Here is a 15,049-nt window from a genome sequence, read left to right as displayed (position 1 = left end):
TGCTGGCCATACTCTAGGCAACTATAAGCAGCAGTGATCACTTTTTTTTTTCCTCATAAGACTGTCACTTCATCACAACTTACAGAATCTTCTGGAGGGCTTTGAATCTTTCCCCAGTCCATGGATGGTCCTTTTTCTTGTAGGAATCTATGAAATAGATTCTTAAATCCTTCCAGGTCCTTTTTAGGGTGCTTTAGCTCCTTTGATATATGTAGTCTAGAGCAGATTCTAATTAATGTAGTAGGATTCTTTTATTCAAGCTGAGTCTATATTCAGTGAATTCTAGTTATTATGCAAGGTCTGCATAATAATAATGACTTTGGTACCTCTCCCCAGCACTTCACAATTTTTAACATGTACTATCAAGCCTTATCAAGTTCTCAAAGATTCTTAAAGATCAATGCTTCACATTGCTCTAAATGACCAGAGGAATTACATAATTCCACAGGCATGGATTAGATACCTTACCTGAAAGGACAGATGAACTGTTTTAGAACCTACTAATGAATGAATCTTGATGTAAAGATCTATTTTTTTTATGTTTTGTCAGAAAAGTTTGCATTTTGAGATTGTAACAAAGACTTTCAATATGCCACTTTGATCACATTTGTTTTCACCATAAGGAGGCTATAAGACTAAGTAGGTCTCTAATGCTAAGCATCACGGTATCACAGTCTTAGCCACTTTACATTTAGGGTGTGCACCATAAAGCTTTTCTGTCAGCAACCACATCTTAAGCTATTTAAATTAATCTCTCTTTAATACAACCACCTTACAAACATCATTGTTCTTTTTTTAAGAATAATTCTCCTTTACACATTGCCTTCACCATGCACTGTGTTAGAATAGTCTTACAAAGCGGGAACTGGCAGTTTCCTTTATTTTGTCGCTTTGGGGCTGAGAGACTTTAAGGGCTTTTTGTTCAGATGTCATGAGAATGTTTGCTGAATTGCCCCATGATCTTCTGGCCAGTTCCTACTTGTGTTTTTAAGCTAATGGCAAAGTTCCCATTGATTTCATTTAGAGCAGTAGGTTTGTCTGCCACCTTCCTTTCTCTCCATTCTTGTTTTAGCTTCACTTGTGTTTTTAATGCAGTTGTGAGAACCTGGGTTTATAACACACATTTTATGTCTGTGTGTTGGTAATTCCCTCCCCTAAATTTCCAGTTTGGCATAGTGCTGAGAAATAGAAGTGCAAATTCTTTTGCCAATATTATGGTATTGTGATATTTTCCATGGCTTCTGTCATGACCTACAAGCTGTTTTTATTTGTCCACCCTCATGTTACTGACATGTTCTGTTGCTCACAAGTTATTGTTAAGAGTATTATGTGTGATATTCAGTAGGAGTCATAACTTTTTTTATTGTGTGCATGTGTAATAGATTTCTTTCATAAGCAAGTGTCAGAAGTTTATTATTATATAGTTACATTAAGTTAAAGGGGGAGTTTTGCAATTATGCAAATTACCTGAAAGGCAGCGGGGTCACTTCCCCAGTGGATTTGCAAGTCTTTGTCAGCATTCTGTAAGTATGAGAGGTGATACCAGTCGTATTCTCAAAGGCTTGAAGTGTAAATTCAAAAAGATCAACTGATAGCAGAGGGTGAAAAACTGAGCACCAATGCTTCCAGGCCATGTATGTAGGGTACCTTATTTTTCATTTCTCAGAAAAAATCCTTCCAACTTAATCTTCTTGTTTCTGTGCCTGTGTTCTCCTGTGGTCTCATGGCTCACCTTGCACAAAGAGCCAAGTGAAAATGGGGAGGGAAAAACATTGTAGTCAGTGGTGCATGCTGGAGGCCATAAAAGAGCAGAAGGCAATAGTAAAACTTATTCATAGCCCAGTGAACTGAGGTGGACCCAGACTGACAGGGACTTCCCTTCTGTGTTCACCTGATTGTTACTAGCAGCACTTCAAGTATAGTGTCTCCTTTGTGGGAAGAACAATGCTTGTTTCAAAATTGACTGATGCCATATGTCTGCAGTAACGTAGCATCACTACAATCAATACACCTATGACTGAGGAAGATAGCTAAAAATGTTAGCTGTTACTGGAAAACTTGTTTCACAAAGCCCCTGCTTTTCCTCAAAGATAAAAATATTCTTCTCATTGTTGTCAAGCCCTAAATCATTATGATTATTATTAGTAGTAGCTGGGGACCAGGAGAAGAATGTTTTGTTGCAGGGGGTACCTTTTATATTTAACCTGTTTTGACTTACACTGTGTACATTTTGTACAGCAGTAAAGGAAAACCCTTCATCAGCTGGTAAAGGTTCAGGACTTAGTAATTCCCCCAGTTTGGGAAATACTTCATATCAAAATTAATCCAATCTCTATTAATTAGGTTTGGAGTGAGACCATCTCTTCTATGTCACAAAGCATCTTGAGGTCTGCAACAATATAAAACAATTCAGATGATTGCAGTAAGGCAGGTGAAAGGATGGATAAGAGTAAATTTGTAGGGGAAATCAGCATCTGTTTGGAGTTCTGAGTTCCCTAGGCCTGGAACTACATTTACATGTAGTTCAGTAACTGTTCTTTTGGGAAAACTGCTTGACATACAAGCTGCTGTTCCTAGTTTCTCCCATCTCAGCACTTCTCAGGTTGGCGTATGTTGCCTCGGTGAAGCGTGCAGACGTTCTCCCTGCAGAATGCTTAAAGCTGTACTCAAGTTGAGAAGATAAATTGTCTGCGAGTCAATTAATCTCTCTGCATTTAGACTTTCTTTTGGAAATCAAATCACACACATTTGCATGCTCCTCTCTCTTTTGTGTAGGAACCGCCTGTCTGAGGTACGCAAGTAGTTTTGATGGCTTTTTTTTTTAAGTTGGTTTACCTTGAATATATAGCAAGGCCTACAGTTTTTTTAATGATATGTTTACTACTGTTTGAGCTATTGAGAATATTGAGTTTGGCTTTTTCTCTGGTTTTGTTAAGAATTTCTTGGGAATCGCTAGAGATGATTGGTGGGAACTCTTGCATCTTAGATGGAAGAGGAAGAGGAGTTGAATGCTTAACAAAGGCACCCTTGGTCCCAAAAGCCTGACAATCTGTAGAACTAAAAAAGAGTTTTAAACCAGAAAAACTTAATAAGCTGGAATAGCCTTAAGAATGTTTTGAAGAACTCTTTTCCACCTAATTGCTCAGTTTCAGTGCACTTTCATTGCAGTGTCCCTAGTTACCCATTCACCATGCAACTTTCCAGTGGTACAAGACATAGTTAGACATTTCCTTTTTCTGGTTTTGGGTTTTTTGCTGGTTTTGGATATTTTTGTCTGAATATCAATAGATGAGGGAAACGGAGACCTTCTGCAAGGTGTTATCTGCTCTCATCACAGAAATATCTGAAAGAGACGGCAACAGTAACACAGCAACAATAACAAAGCTTCTGTTTTTTCCCTTTCACCTTTAACTAAAAGGTGAAGCTTAACATTGGCTGCTGGTTTGAACTTAGTCTTTTGTGCACATGTACTTCAAGATGGAGAAGGGAAAAATTGTGAGCATTTCTCTTCGTGCTGCAGTGGTTGTGAGCCACTATCCTCTCGTTAAGGTGTTAACATTAGTAGCCTTAGGAAACTAGTGTGCAGCTGGGAGAACATGTGGTGAGAGGTGTTAATGGCTTTGTGTTATCTCACAGTAATGGTGACATTAATGAGTCTCCCCTGTAACTCAGAGAGTTTACACACTACCGTGCAGCATCACTGAATTAATTACTGTATTTTTATTCTGTAATATATGATGACATTACATTTAAAGCTGTCTAGAGACATTTGTTTATCATTTACCTGACAGACACTAACAGCTTTGAAAGTTCTCATTAAATTGTTAAATGATGGGTATCTTTTCCTTCTTTTCCAAACAACCATAAAAGCAATAGTAACAGTTCTTCACTGAGGATGTTATTAAATATATTTATTAGAGGGAACATTTTAATGAAATAAATGAAAGAAAGATCTTTCTAATAGCTATGGTGTTTGTGACTCTTTCACAGCCATCGAAAGTATGAGTTCAAAAAACCTATTTTGATTACTGGTTAGTTTGCTCAGGTTTATTTTTAAAGGCAAGAAGAATCAGAGAAAAGAAAAACACTAGCTCAAGATCACTGCTGGTATTTCAGTAGAGTGCTTCAGCTTTTTATTGCCGGTTATTTATATTGCAGTCATGCTGGAAGTGCTTGGCATTGTGCTGAACACTGCACAAATGTATTGTGATATACTTTGTGATGAAGGTCTTTAAGATAAAAATAAACAACACAAAAGGTGAAAGGGAGAATGGAACACATTGAATAGTTGTGCTTACACTCACATCTGAGAAGGGGATGGAAGGGAAACTGGGGTCTAGCTCAGAAATCTGTGCCCTGGTTCATACTGCCTTCCTGGAGTACTCTGTACCCAAGTATACACTGTGTGTTTTTACTGATGTAACCTTATACAAGGTATGAGCACTGACTGGTGTAGCTATCCGAGGTGAGGTCTCGGGTGTGATAGCTGCATTGATTAAGCAGCATATGTTACACGAAGAGCAAGATAGGCAGATTGGATTAAGCAAATGTGGTGGCAAACTCAAGACAGTGGTAACATACCCACCTCAGGTACACTTTAGGACTGTTTTACGTAGAACTTGAAGCCTCTTTGTGAGACCTCTGTGCCAAAGAAATACAACAGTGATCCAAAATAAGATGTTGATTGTGACTTCTCAGATGTTCGTTCAGTTGATATATAAAATGTGACATGAATTGGAAAATGGTTTTGCTCTTTTCTTTTTTTCTCCCCAGGAATTTGGAAAGTCCTGGGAGGAAGTGCAGTCAGAGGATGACCGAGAACTGCTAGATAACTTAGAAGAGTAAGAGTATAATGTGCCCATTATAAAGACTTGAAAGTTTGTCATTGTTGGAAGCAATTACTAAAACCCACTTGAACAGGTTTTGTTCAAATTTTAAAATCAAGAGTAAAATCAAAAACATCAGCATGAGAAGTAAATAGTATGAAAAAGTCTGATTACTAGATTTTGAAGGAAACCTGTCACCAGTTCTGATTGAGGCCAACACTGACCTCTCTTCTGCAGTCCAGGCATTCAGGTCACTGCACAGTGGCTTCCTTGCCAGTAGAGAATTGCATAAGCAGGAAGTAATTTGTGGATGTCAGAGCCCCTAACCTTCCTGGTTCTGTCTGAGACCTGCGTTTCATTTTGCTTGACTATGGCTGGTTGCAATAATATTTCTCAGTAGTAATGGAGTTCTAAATAGATGTGTTGGCAAAGTTTTCCCCATGTGCATGTCTAAATGTAGTGTAAATGGGAGTCACTTTCAGGAATAATAATATTTGATAAGTAAATAACACTTAGAGTGAACCCTGCCTGATGATTCTGGCTTTGGCTGGTGTACTGAAAGATTAGAAAGGTATGAAGAATTTTAAAAGACCTTATGAAAATAAACACTGAACACAGTATTTGATTACTTGCCACACTGGATGAAAACTGAAGTTAAGATTTGTTTATTAGTGAAAGCACATTCAAGTAGAGCTTACTGCCTGTCAACACAGGAATTACCCAACAGTAACTGCTTATTTATTCTTGAATCTGTAAAAATTTTTGACTGTAAACCAGATTCTAATCATGTGTGTTCCGCCCCTTTGAAGTATTCATTTTCCCTGGATTTAGTTCAAATGGTGTGAGTGCAGAATCTGAAGCGTTTTCCCTCAAAATGTCTTTTCTCTTTTCCACAACAAAATTAATCCTTTTGACTCTTGTCCATTAAGAGATTGGTCTGACTGGGAAGAGCATCCTGTATGTGCAGTTTGCCTGTTCTGTGAACAACAGACAGACACCACAGAAAAACTGTATCTTCACATGCAGGTAAGACTTGTTTTTAATAAAAATTCTTTGACCAGTTTGGAATTTAAAAGTAGGATTGGAGAATCTTTGGTAAGAACAAATTAGTTGCTGCATTAGAATGCCCTTTTTGGCATAGAACTAAAAAAGAAAGATGCTTGTAAATCACATGCACCTCCAGCATCTGTTCTCTAAAATACGTAGAGGAGTCCAGTTTTACACAGAGAATATGAACAGCTATTACTTGTGAGTGTACAGACTGTTACAGGCAGTGAAGAGGTAGTATCTTTAATATTGTAGTGGCTTAATGATTTAATACACTTAACTGCTATTATCTGTGTTTTAGTTTTAATAAACTATTTAACAGAACATTGGAGTTCAGCAGATGAAAGTATGCAATGAAATGAAACTTCAGGGCTTCATTTCATGTGTCAGCATTTGTGCGTCTGTATGCATGTGTTTGTGTCAGTCTATGAAGACATGAGCTGTTTTTAACTTGGAATAGTAGAAGTAGTGGAAACATGATATTTTTTTATTTCCTTTGTTTTTTTCCTCCAGAAATCACATGGATTTGACTTTCCTAAAATAAAGTCAGAGCATGGTGAGTTAAGAGATGCTGTAATTGTCAGTATTTGCCACTATTATAGAGAAAACCACATCATAAGAACAGTGGAAAACAACTGTATTGGTTTGCTTTTTGTTCAGACATTTAATTTTTCCATTATGGAAACTGTTTCTGCTTACAAAAGAAAACCAAGAACATTTTATTTTTCTGAAACTGTTTTTAATGCCAAGGATGTGTGCTATTTTCATTTGAACCACTGGATTCTTGTGCAGAGTAGCTTCTACAAATACCCACACTATGAGTTTCGGTTCTGGCTGCTGGAGCCCTGAATGTATTACTATTACCACATTATCACAGTACATCAGAGGTTGGAAGGGACGTCCAGTGCAACTCCCCTGCCAAAGCAGGAACACTTAGGGTAGTCCGCACAGGAATGGATCCAGATGGGTTTTGAATGTGTCCAGGGAAGGAGACTCCACAACCTCTCTGGGCAGCCTGTTCCAGTGCTCCATCACCCTCACTGCAAAGAAGTTTCTCCTCTTGTTGAGGTGAAATCTTCCATGTTCAAACTTGTACCCATTGTTCCTTGTCTTATTATTGTGCACCACCGAAGAGGTTGGTCCCCTCCACTTGACACCCACCCCTCAGATATTTATACACATTGATGAGATCCCCTCTCAGTCTTCTCAAGACTAAACAACCCCAGGTATCTCAGTCATCAAAGTTATCATTATCATTGTTACAGTTGTTAATACTTCCTTGCAAATTCAGAGGCTGTACTCTAAGCTTTGTTTGCCCAATGTTTGCTTTCTGCTGTAGACTGAGAAGAAAAGCGTTTGCAATTTCTACATTAAAGGAAGGGGCACCTAGGAAAAAGCATTTGTTCAGTTAACTTGCTGAGTTACAGAATTCAGGCAATGCTGGTCTTCAGTAAACTCTTATCAGTCTTTATGCTTAATCTAAGAAAGGTTTCAGAAATTAAGATTTAAGTATCCTAAGTGCTTGTCTGCTACTGTATCTTCCAGGTCTGAACTTCTATCAGCAAGTAAAGCTAGTAAACTTCATTAGAAGAGAAATCCATCATTGTCGTTGTTACAACTGCCAGGAGACATTTCAGTCTAAAGAAGGACTGATAAGTCATATGGAAAAGACCAAACACATTACATTCCTGCCAGACAGATCTACATGGGATCAACCACAGTAAGGGCAAGCATGTTTCTTGCAGTATTTATATGGTTATTTGATAATTTCTGTAAAACCATAAATTGAAAGTTCCAGGGTGTTTTTTCGAGTGCAGCAGTGCCCTGCGCTGCCCAGCTCTACAGCCCCAGATTAAATAATAAGTGCTCTCAAGACTACTCAGAATTAGAAATCTCTGTACTATCTGAAACTAAATGAACATGGGATACTGCTCTTCAAGTTGCATCCAGAAGGCACTTGTAATGGGTTGGGGCAGACCCCCTCCCCACCACAGGCAGAAATAACGACTCAGACAAACGAATTGCAAAAGTGATGAAAGTTTAAATAGAAAGCAGTGAATGTTACAGAAAACTCAAAGCGCAGTGACAAAGAAAGATCCCATCCCCACCTGAGGGTGCATGCAAAACCCCCAGGGCTCCTTTTTCCCCCTCCCTCTGCTGGGCTAGTCTCAGCTGGCCAGGCCTGAGACTGCCCATCCCCCAGTGTCAGGCCCATGGCCAGGAGATCTCTCCCCCAGTTACCAAGTCTCGGAGAGGGAAGGAAAGAGGAAGTGCCAGACCCCACCGCAAAATTTATAGTGGTGCAAGGGATTATGGTAGAAATACCTAATTTCCTGAGTCCACCCACTGGGATGGACTTCTGGACACAGGAAACACCCCTGTAGCAGAGGGCACCCAGCCCAAACTACGACAGCACTGTCCCCATAAGCTGTGTCTACACCATCAAGTCAGTACACTAGAGAAGTTTATTGTTCCAAAATTGCCTTTTGCCTGTTTTTGCTGTTGTGCAGAACATACTCAGACCACATTCCCTCCTGGTGGCGTCAAGGTTGAATCTGCATACAAAAGTGACATCTCGAATGTCCCTCTTGCAGGCATGAGGTCTTCCAGCCACTGTCTCTCTACGGAGATGTAGTTCATGCCTGCGATAGGCATCCAGCACATAATTCTTTGCTAGTAAATATACACTGTGGACATACAGTTCTGTAACCAAATGAAACCCCATCTTTTGCATCTCTCTTGTAGATATATGCATAATGTCTACCTAATTTTGGCATCAAAACAATTTGGTTGTTTACCCTTAGTTTTCTCCATAGCAAATAGAGAGGGAATGTAACCTGACACCAGTTCAAACTAAATAGGCTGAGTAGGTCTGGGGGATGACGCCATAGGTTGCAGGGCACAAGGAGCATTCTAAATCAAACACTTCCATTCAGCATTTATTGTGGGACTAACGTGGGTCTGTGGCCTCAGTTGTGACAACATCCAGGCAAAGTAAGGGGAAGGGCTTGTCTGTTGCCAGCTCTTCTGAGATGTACATGCCAGTTGATTTATTTTTTTTTGGATGTGATGTTTATTCTCATTCCAGACAACCAGGCTTTCTCTGTTGGCCTTTTTTTATTTTTCCAGATCTGATCTCACAAAATATGCTGTGCCTCATTCAAAAAAACAAATATGTGACTGCCTAGTAATTATGCCTTGTTGCTTTCAGGTATTATTTTCCTACCTATGAAAATGATACACTCCTATGTACTCTGTCAGACAGTGAAGATCTGATAACTGAGGATCAAAGTGAAGACATCCCTGTTGTAAGTGAAGACATATCCAATCTAAAAGCACTCAAACAGAGCAGTGTTTTAAACCAGCTCCTGCATGAAGAGAACAAGAGTCAGGAGAAACTTTAACCTTGAATTACAGTCGCTGATCACAGCGTGTTTCTTCTGGACGATGAAGAAAACTCACATTCTCTCACTAATACTGGAATACAGTTTAACTCATAAATACTGTCACTGGGCAAATGTTATATAAATGGGAATGCTAAATAAAATTTAAATGTAAACATTTTTGGTTTATCTTCCTTTAAATTCTACTTTTATCTGAAAATAAAATGCTGGATTTTCTGCTTGGCTCTCTAAATACGTCTAGTGTTGTTTACTAGGAGGACTTTTCCTCTTTTTTTATTACTAATATTTTCTGAATACATCAGTATAAGAGTTCTATTTTAAGGCTGTTTTGTGAAAGGCACAAACAATGGAGACAAGGTGTCTTGATGTGTGAGCCAGCAAGTGAATTTTCCCTGTCTTATTGCTGTTAGCATGCAGAAAAGAGCCTCAGTGTAATTCTTGGTCTGTTAAGCAAATTTTGCTATTTTTAACCTTCGACCTTTTTCAAAGTGAAAACAGATCTGTATATCTCTTATTATTCATCATCAATATTTAAGATATATGGTGCCTGTCCTGAAAACTGGCTCAGAAGCACCAGTAAAGCCCATGGATATTTGACTGCAGGGAAAGCTGCCACTCTGACACCTAAAAAAGCATAGGAACACTTGCAATCTCAGTTGCATCAAAGATTCAAAGAATATAAAGTAGATTTATTGTATAGACATGAACTGAGATACAAAAGAAATTACTTAGGGGATTGTAGACACATAAATCCATAAATCCAGAAAACACCTCAGTCTTGATAGGGCAAAGCAGCTTAGAGCATAGGTCCTGCTAAAATGATCCAAACTAGGTACTCCTGCCTCTCTTGCTCCTGTAAAGTCGTTCCAGAGTTCAGGTTCAGCTTTCCATAAACATATAACCACTTTCAACACTGGCAGCACGTTCTTTTTTCTTCTTTAGGTCATTGTTACAGCAGTCATTCAAAGTATGGGAGTCTTGGCTCAGTGCAATTCCCTGCCTGAGAAGATACAAAGCCATAGCTTTGCCTTTGCACAGCCCTCCTTACTTGAAATAGATTGCTGACAGTAAGAATTGTTGTTTGTCATTATATGGGGATTGAGAATTATATAGTAGTCCCTGGGAGCAGAGGCTAAATTTCAAATCCTTACCTATGTTCTGCTAAGCTTCCATATCCAGCCTAATTCATCCTGCAAAGTACTTGCATCACTTTCTTTTAATGTCTGTTGAACTTGCTTTCTCCTGGCATTATCCATCATCTGCTAGCATTTCTCTTTCCTTTTTTATTTTCTCTGTGGCCCAGGTGCTCTGGAAATAAGTTAGAACAACAGGATACTGCAAATATATTGAGGAAGACAGATCAGCTATTTAACTGCACGGTGAAACAGAGACAGAAGCAATATCTGACTCTGTCAAGAGGAAATAGGATAGAAGTGTTTCTGCAGGTGTTGAGAGTACAGACAAAAGAAAAGGACAGGTTTTTATTCAACAGTTATGAAAATTTAGGAGGATCAAGCCCAATATTTTTTTAACTAGTGCATTTGACCATCTTAAACAAGCTGTAGTTTGTACTTTCAGCCTTTGTGAATGTCTTCATTTCATGCAGTAGTTGCAAAGGCTGTTCCTAGTTTTTGCTTTGGTTGGTTGGGATTTTTTTCAATAAGTAATTATTTCCTTGAACTAGAAACTGATTCCAGTATTTTCTTTTCAGTCAGATTTGTAGTGTAGATGGGGGTAAGAGTTGATGGGGTTTACATTAATGATAAGCAATGTCAAAAAGCCAGCAAGGGACCTATGGCTGAATCAGCGGCACATGAATGTGTTTTATAGCAAGTCCATATCAGATGGGCACATTAAGAGGGAAAAAAAATAAATTGATGTATTGTAAAGTGAAATTTCAAAATGTTTCCTAATCATTAGGAATGTGCTAATTGGTTTGAAGAAAGGCTACATTAGTTTAGGTCCAATGCGTATTTCTTCTCATAGTACTTCCTCTTAGCCTAGATCTTCACTCATAAACACACTCACTACTTTATATAAAGCCATCCCCTTGTTTAGCAGGACCCCGGTAAAAGAAGGAAAAGGCTTGTGTCCTGGTGGCCAGTCCTCTTGCCTTTTTAGAAATACCTTAATTATGTCTTTGATACTCCTCCACACATAAAATTCAAGTACAGAGCAGACACTGGATATTAGTCTTAGCACCATCAACTGCCATTGAGCAGCAACAAATTTCACAGCTTCGCTTCTGGCTTGTTGCTGTATTAAATGATCTTACATGTATACAGGGGCAAGGAAGATTTGGAGGCCCCTGCACAAAAGCTGTTTTTTACAGTACAAGATGAAAAATGCTTTGTTTTCCTCAGAAGGTTTTAAATTATGATGCTTTCTAGGCCTTGGTTACAATAGAACAACTAAAGTGTTGGGTCAAATTGTGCCCTCATCTGCCAGGTACATCAAACTTGGTCAGATAACAAGTGTCACGTGGAATGGGTGTTTGTAACCCTGGAATGAATTACTGCTTCCATGTAATAGTTATTGGAATCAATTGCTGTTGAAATACTTCAGGCAACAGTGGTTGCGTGAAGAACCTAGTTCATGTAAAATTAATTCCTTTTCTCCATAAGTACCAAACATCCTGTTCTCCCCAGTGTTTGTGTTTTTCCTATTGGAAGTTTTCTGCTACTAAGCCACACTTAATTTGACTTCTGCCACCAATGAATTTTTTGTTGCTCCTTAAATTTCATTTTACAGCTTCTCCCAGACTCTTGCTCATGAAGATACAGATAAAGTAACTATTTTAGGAATTACCATGTGACCCCTTAATTGAACTCACATTTGGTATTCCACATCTCTGATAAATTCACTCTCTCCATAGGAAGAGCAAGGGAATTTAGGATATTCACAACTAAAAATACATAATTCATCTTTGCAGAAATTTAGATAGAAGTAAAAGCATTTTCCTGCCACAAATGTTCCTTGGAACACAGTTCTCTCCATCTGGTTTACCATCCTGAGACTGTGAAGCTGTTGGTGTGTAGATTATATATGAGCCTAATGTATAAGCTTCCAATATAATCAATAAATGTAGATTATGGACCCTCAAATCATTCAGCTCACCCTAAAGTAAACACCTAAAACTTTATTTTGTTCCGTGCCCATAGACATCTAGTGTCATTTGAGGTGCTTGAAAATTCCAGCTGCTTCTCTTTAAGGCTGCTGATTTCTCAGAGGTTTTGTGTCTGTTCTGTCAACTGCATGTGAGCGTTTCGGATACCATGCAGCATCTCAGAGGCCATGGAATGTATGCCCAGGTCTAAACAGCTAAATACAGCACCTTTGGCTGGGAGCTGAATATCTCTTTTAGGCTGCATTAACTATATGGAACCATAGGCACCTAGGTCACATCTGGTCAGTTACATCTGAACTTGTAAACTTAGTAATTAATTTGGACCTGAATTATACCCAACTATTATGAATTTCATTTTATTTGAAGACAGATAGCTACATGGATGAGATTATTTTCTGGAACAGAGAACTAACTACACTGAAAATATCTAAAACTAGTCATTTAACCTCCCCTACTCTGTTCTCACAATAGCTTTGGGAACAGGAGCACAATTAGTTACCTTTTGGCACATACAGTCACAGCTTAAATTATAGTTGTGGACCTAACTATGGAAACCACTAAAATGTAGCGAAAGTGCCCCACAGAACATGCATTCTATATGTGCTTCCCTGAATTAAGGAATCTCAGTGTAAATCTGCTGTTGTGTAGGTGCATAATAAGCAGTCAAGTAGCTGGACAAGTTCTGCAGCTATATCGTGATATCTTTGCTCCTCCTTTCTGTAAACTATTCTTGTGTCTATATTTTTGTCTTGGAAGTCCCTCTTAAGACTGAATATGAATTGAGAAGATGGTAATAGAAGTCCATGAACCACACTGAAAATAAGGCTAAAACCTGACTATCCCACTGCAACCTTTCTAACTGCATCGCAGGTTTTTCACTCAGATCTCAACAATTTTTTGGCCTAGAAGCATTTTGAGTCAAGAATTATCTTTTTCCTGTTATAAATGTTACAGTGCAAAGTAATGACATTGTAATGGCATGCAAAAAAGGAAAAGAGCTTTATGGTGACTAATTTAACCTGGCTCTTGACATAAATTATAGCAGTCTTTCTACCAACTCATCACAGGAGAACAAATTAGATAGCACTTAAAATGGCACATATCCCCTTGGGGTGCCTTTTGCAAAGGAAAGGGTTTGTAGCTCTGCATGAAACTGGGACTGAAAAGACCCCAACAAAATGCATGCCTTCCTCTGGCAGCTTATACTTTTCAGTGCTGGCATAAAACAGGAAACCAGAACACTGCAAGGACATAGGTGTGAATTCAAACTAGAGGGGCTGCTGCTAGGTGTGAAACCTAAGCTAGATATTAGTCATTGGTAATTATTATTTTAAAATCCACAGGGTGGTGGTGGTTTTTACAAGTTGTATCTATATTGCAAAGAAAGTAGAAGGAGCATGAGGAGCCTTATCACAACACAGGAAGGAAAACCATTGCTCTCTATCTGCACTCACTGCTCCAGTGTGCCCACACAGAGACAGACTCTTGTCACTCCTACAGGATTTCTTACATGGGTATCCACACTGGCATCAGTACTCAGACAAGAGGCATTCCAGAAACTCCTGCTCCTCCCTTTAGAACCATGAGGAACCAGGAAGTGCCAGTGGCAGCTCTCTAGTACGTGAATACTGATAAGCACCAAACGTTACTCTTTAGTATGGACAAATGCTTCAAAATTTCAAACTCCAAAAAGGTTGTGCAATGCTTTTTTTTTATCACAGAACATCACATCACATGAGGATGTAGATAGATCCTTCAGAATAATTACTCCCAGGTCTCCCATTGAGCATTGGGAGACTTACTTGTTTCTATACTCTCTGGAAATACCAGAATATAGAAAAAAATAAGGCAGGAATTGCTGATTGCTCATTAGAGAGTCTGAAAACTGCCTGCCACAGCTTTGCAGAGCTGAGCGCTGCTTTATCCTTTATGTGGTTTTAGCTTTAAACTTCCAATTGTATTGTGGTTGGTTTACTTTCTCATGCATATCCATCTTTACACCATTACTAGATATATTGCTAGGAGTCTTCACAAATATTTGACATATTTTAATAAGCTGTCTGATATTTTTGTTTGAATCTAGATGAAATGAAGAGCAAATAAGACAGGAAGAAGCTTAGCCTTTCTGAAGAAGGATCATGAATATGTGACAATGGTGGCCTCCTGTATTTTCACAGGCAGTGACTTACCATACATCCTTTGGTAAATACTGTTGCTTTCTGGTGTCTCAGTTCCCTAAACAGCAGGATTGTGATTATATGATAACAGGGAGGGAAAAGGCACATATAAGACAGGGCTCCTGTGGATGCATGCAGCTTATCTGCATTACTCTAGTTTTCATATTTTATTTTTTAATATACAAATATTTTAAATATAACATTACCAATATACAATATAATGTGTAATATATAAGGCTGAAGGTCTCTTCCAACCTGGTCTATTCTATTCTATTCTATTCTTAATGCTAAATATAATATTTATTTTAAAGGTGACTAGCTCATAGTCATTCAATAAGAAACTTAATTTTAGGGGGCAGCCTTATAAGGAAACAAAAGATAAAGATTTTTAAATGTACATCTCTCAGAAAGAAGGGTTAACTTCTGAATCAGATTTTCAGAATATATCTGGTTTGCCATCACTTGAAG

At 38.5% G+C, this 15,049-nt stretch overlaps 1 protein-coding gene across 3 annotated transcripts in view; it reads left to right on the top strand.

Moving 5' to 3' along the window:
* Nucleotides 1-14,717, top strand: part of ZNF277 (zinc finger protein 277) — a 60,149-nt gene extending 45,432 nt beyond the window's left edge. The window contains exons 8-14 of one of the 3 annotated variants that reach the window (XM_054178178.1): nt 4,774-4,841; nt 5,756-5,852; nt 6,387-6,429; nt 7,419-7,593; nt 9,085-9,181; nt 10,220-10,344; nt 14,488-14,717. In XM_054178178.1, the coding sequence (XP_054034153.1) occupies nt 4,774-4,841; nt 5,756-5,852; nt 6,387-6,429; nt 7,419-7,593; nt 9,085-9,181; nt 10,220-10,342 (603 nt within the window). In that variant the 3' untranslated portion in view covers nt 10,343-10,344; nt 14,488-14,717. Of the gene's footprint in view, nt 1-4,773; nt 4,842-5,755; nt 5,853-6,386; nt 6,430-7,418; nt 7,594-9,084; nt 9,457-10,219; nt 10,345-14,487 lie in introns of those variants that run through there. The other 2 variants (XM_054178179.1, XM_009907190.2) reach the window with 2 other exon arrangements.
* Nucleotides 14,718-15,049: the final 332 nt, after the last annotated feature.

The sequence above is a fragment of the Dryobates pubescens genome, chromosome Z (genome assembly GCF_014839835.1).
Source record: "Dryobates pubescens isolate bDryPub1 chromosome Z, bDryPub1.pri, whole genome shotgun sequence".
Classification (NCBI taxonomy): domain Eukaryota; kingdom Metazoa; phylum Chordata; class Aves; order Piciformes; family Picidae; genus Dryobates; species Dryobates pubescens.
The sequence above is the reverse complement of the archived record's forward strand: the minus strand, read 5'-3'. Positions and strand labels throughout refer to the sequence as shown.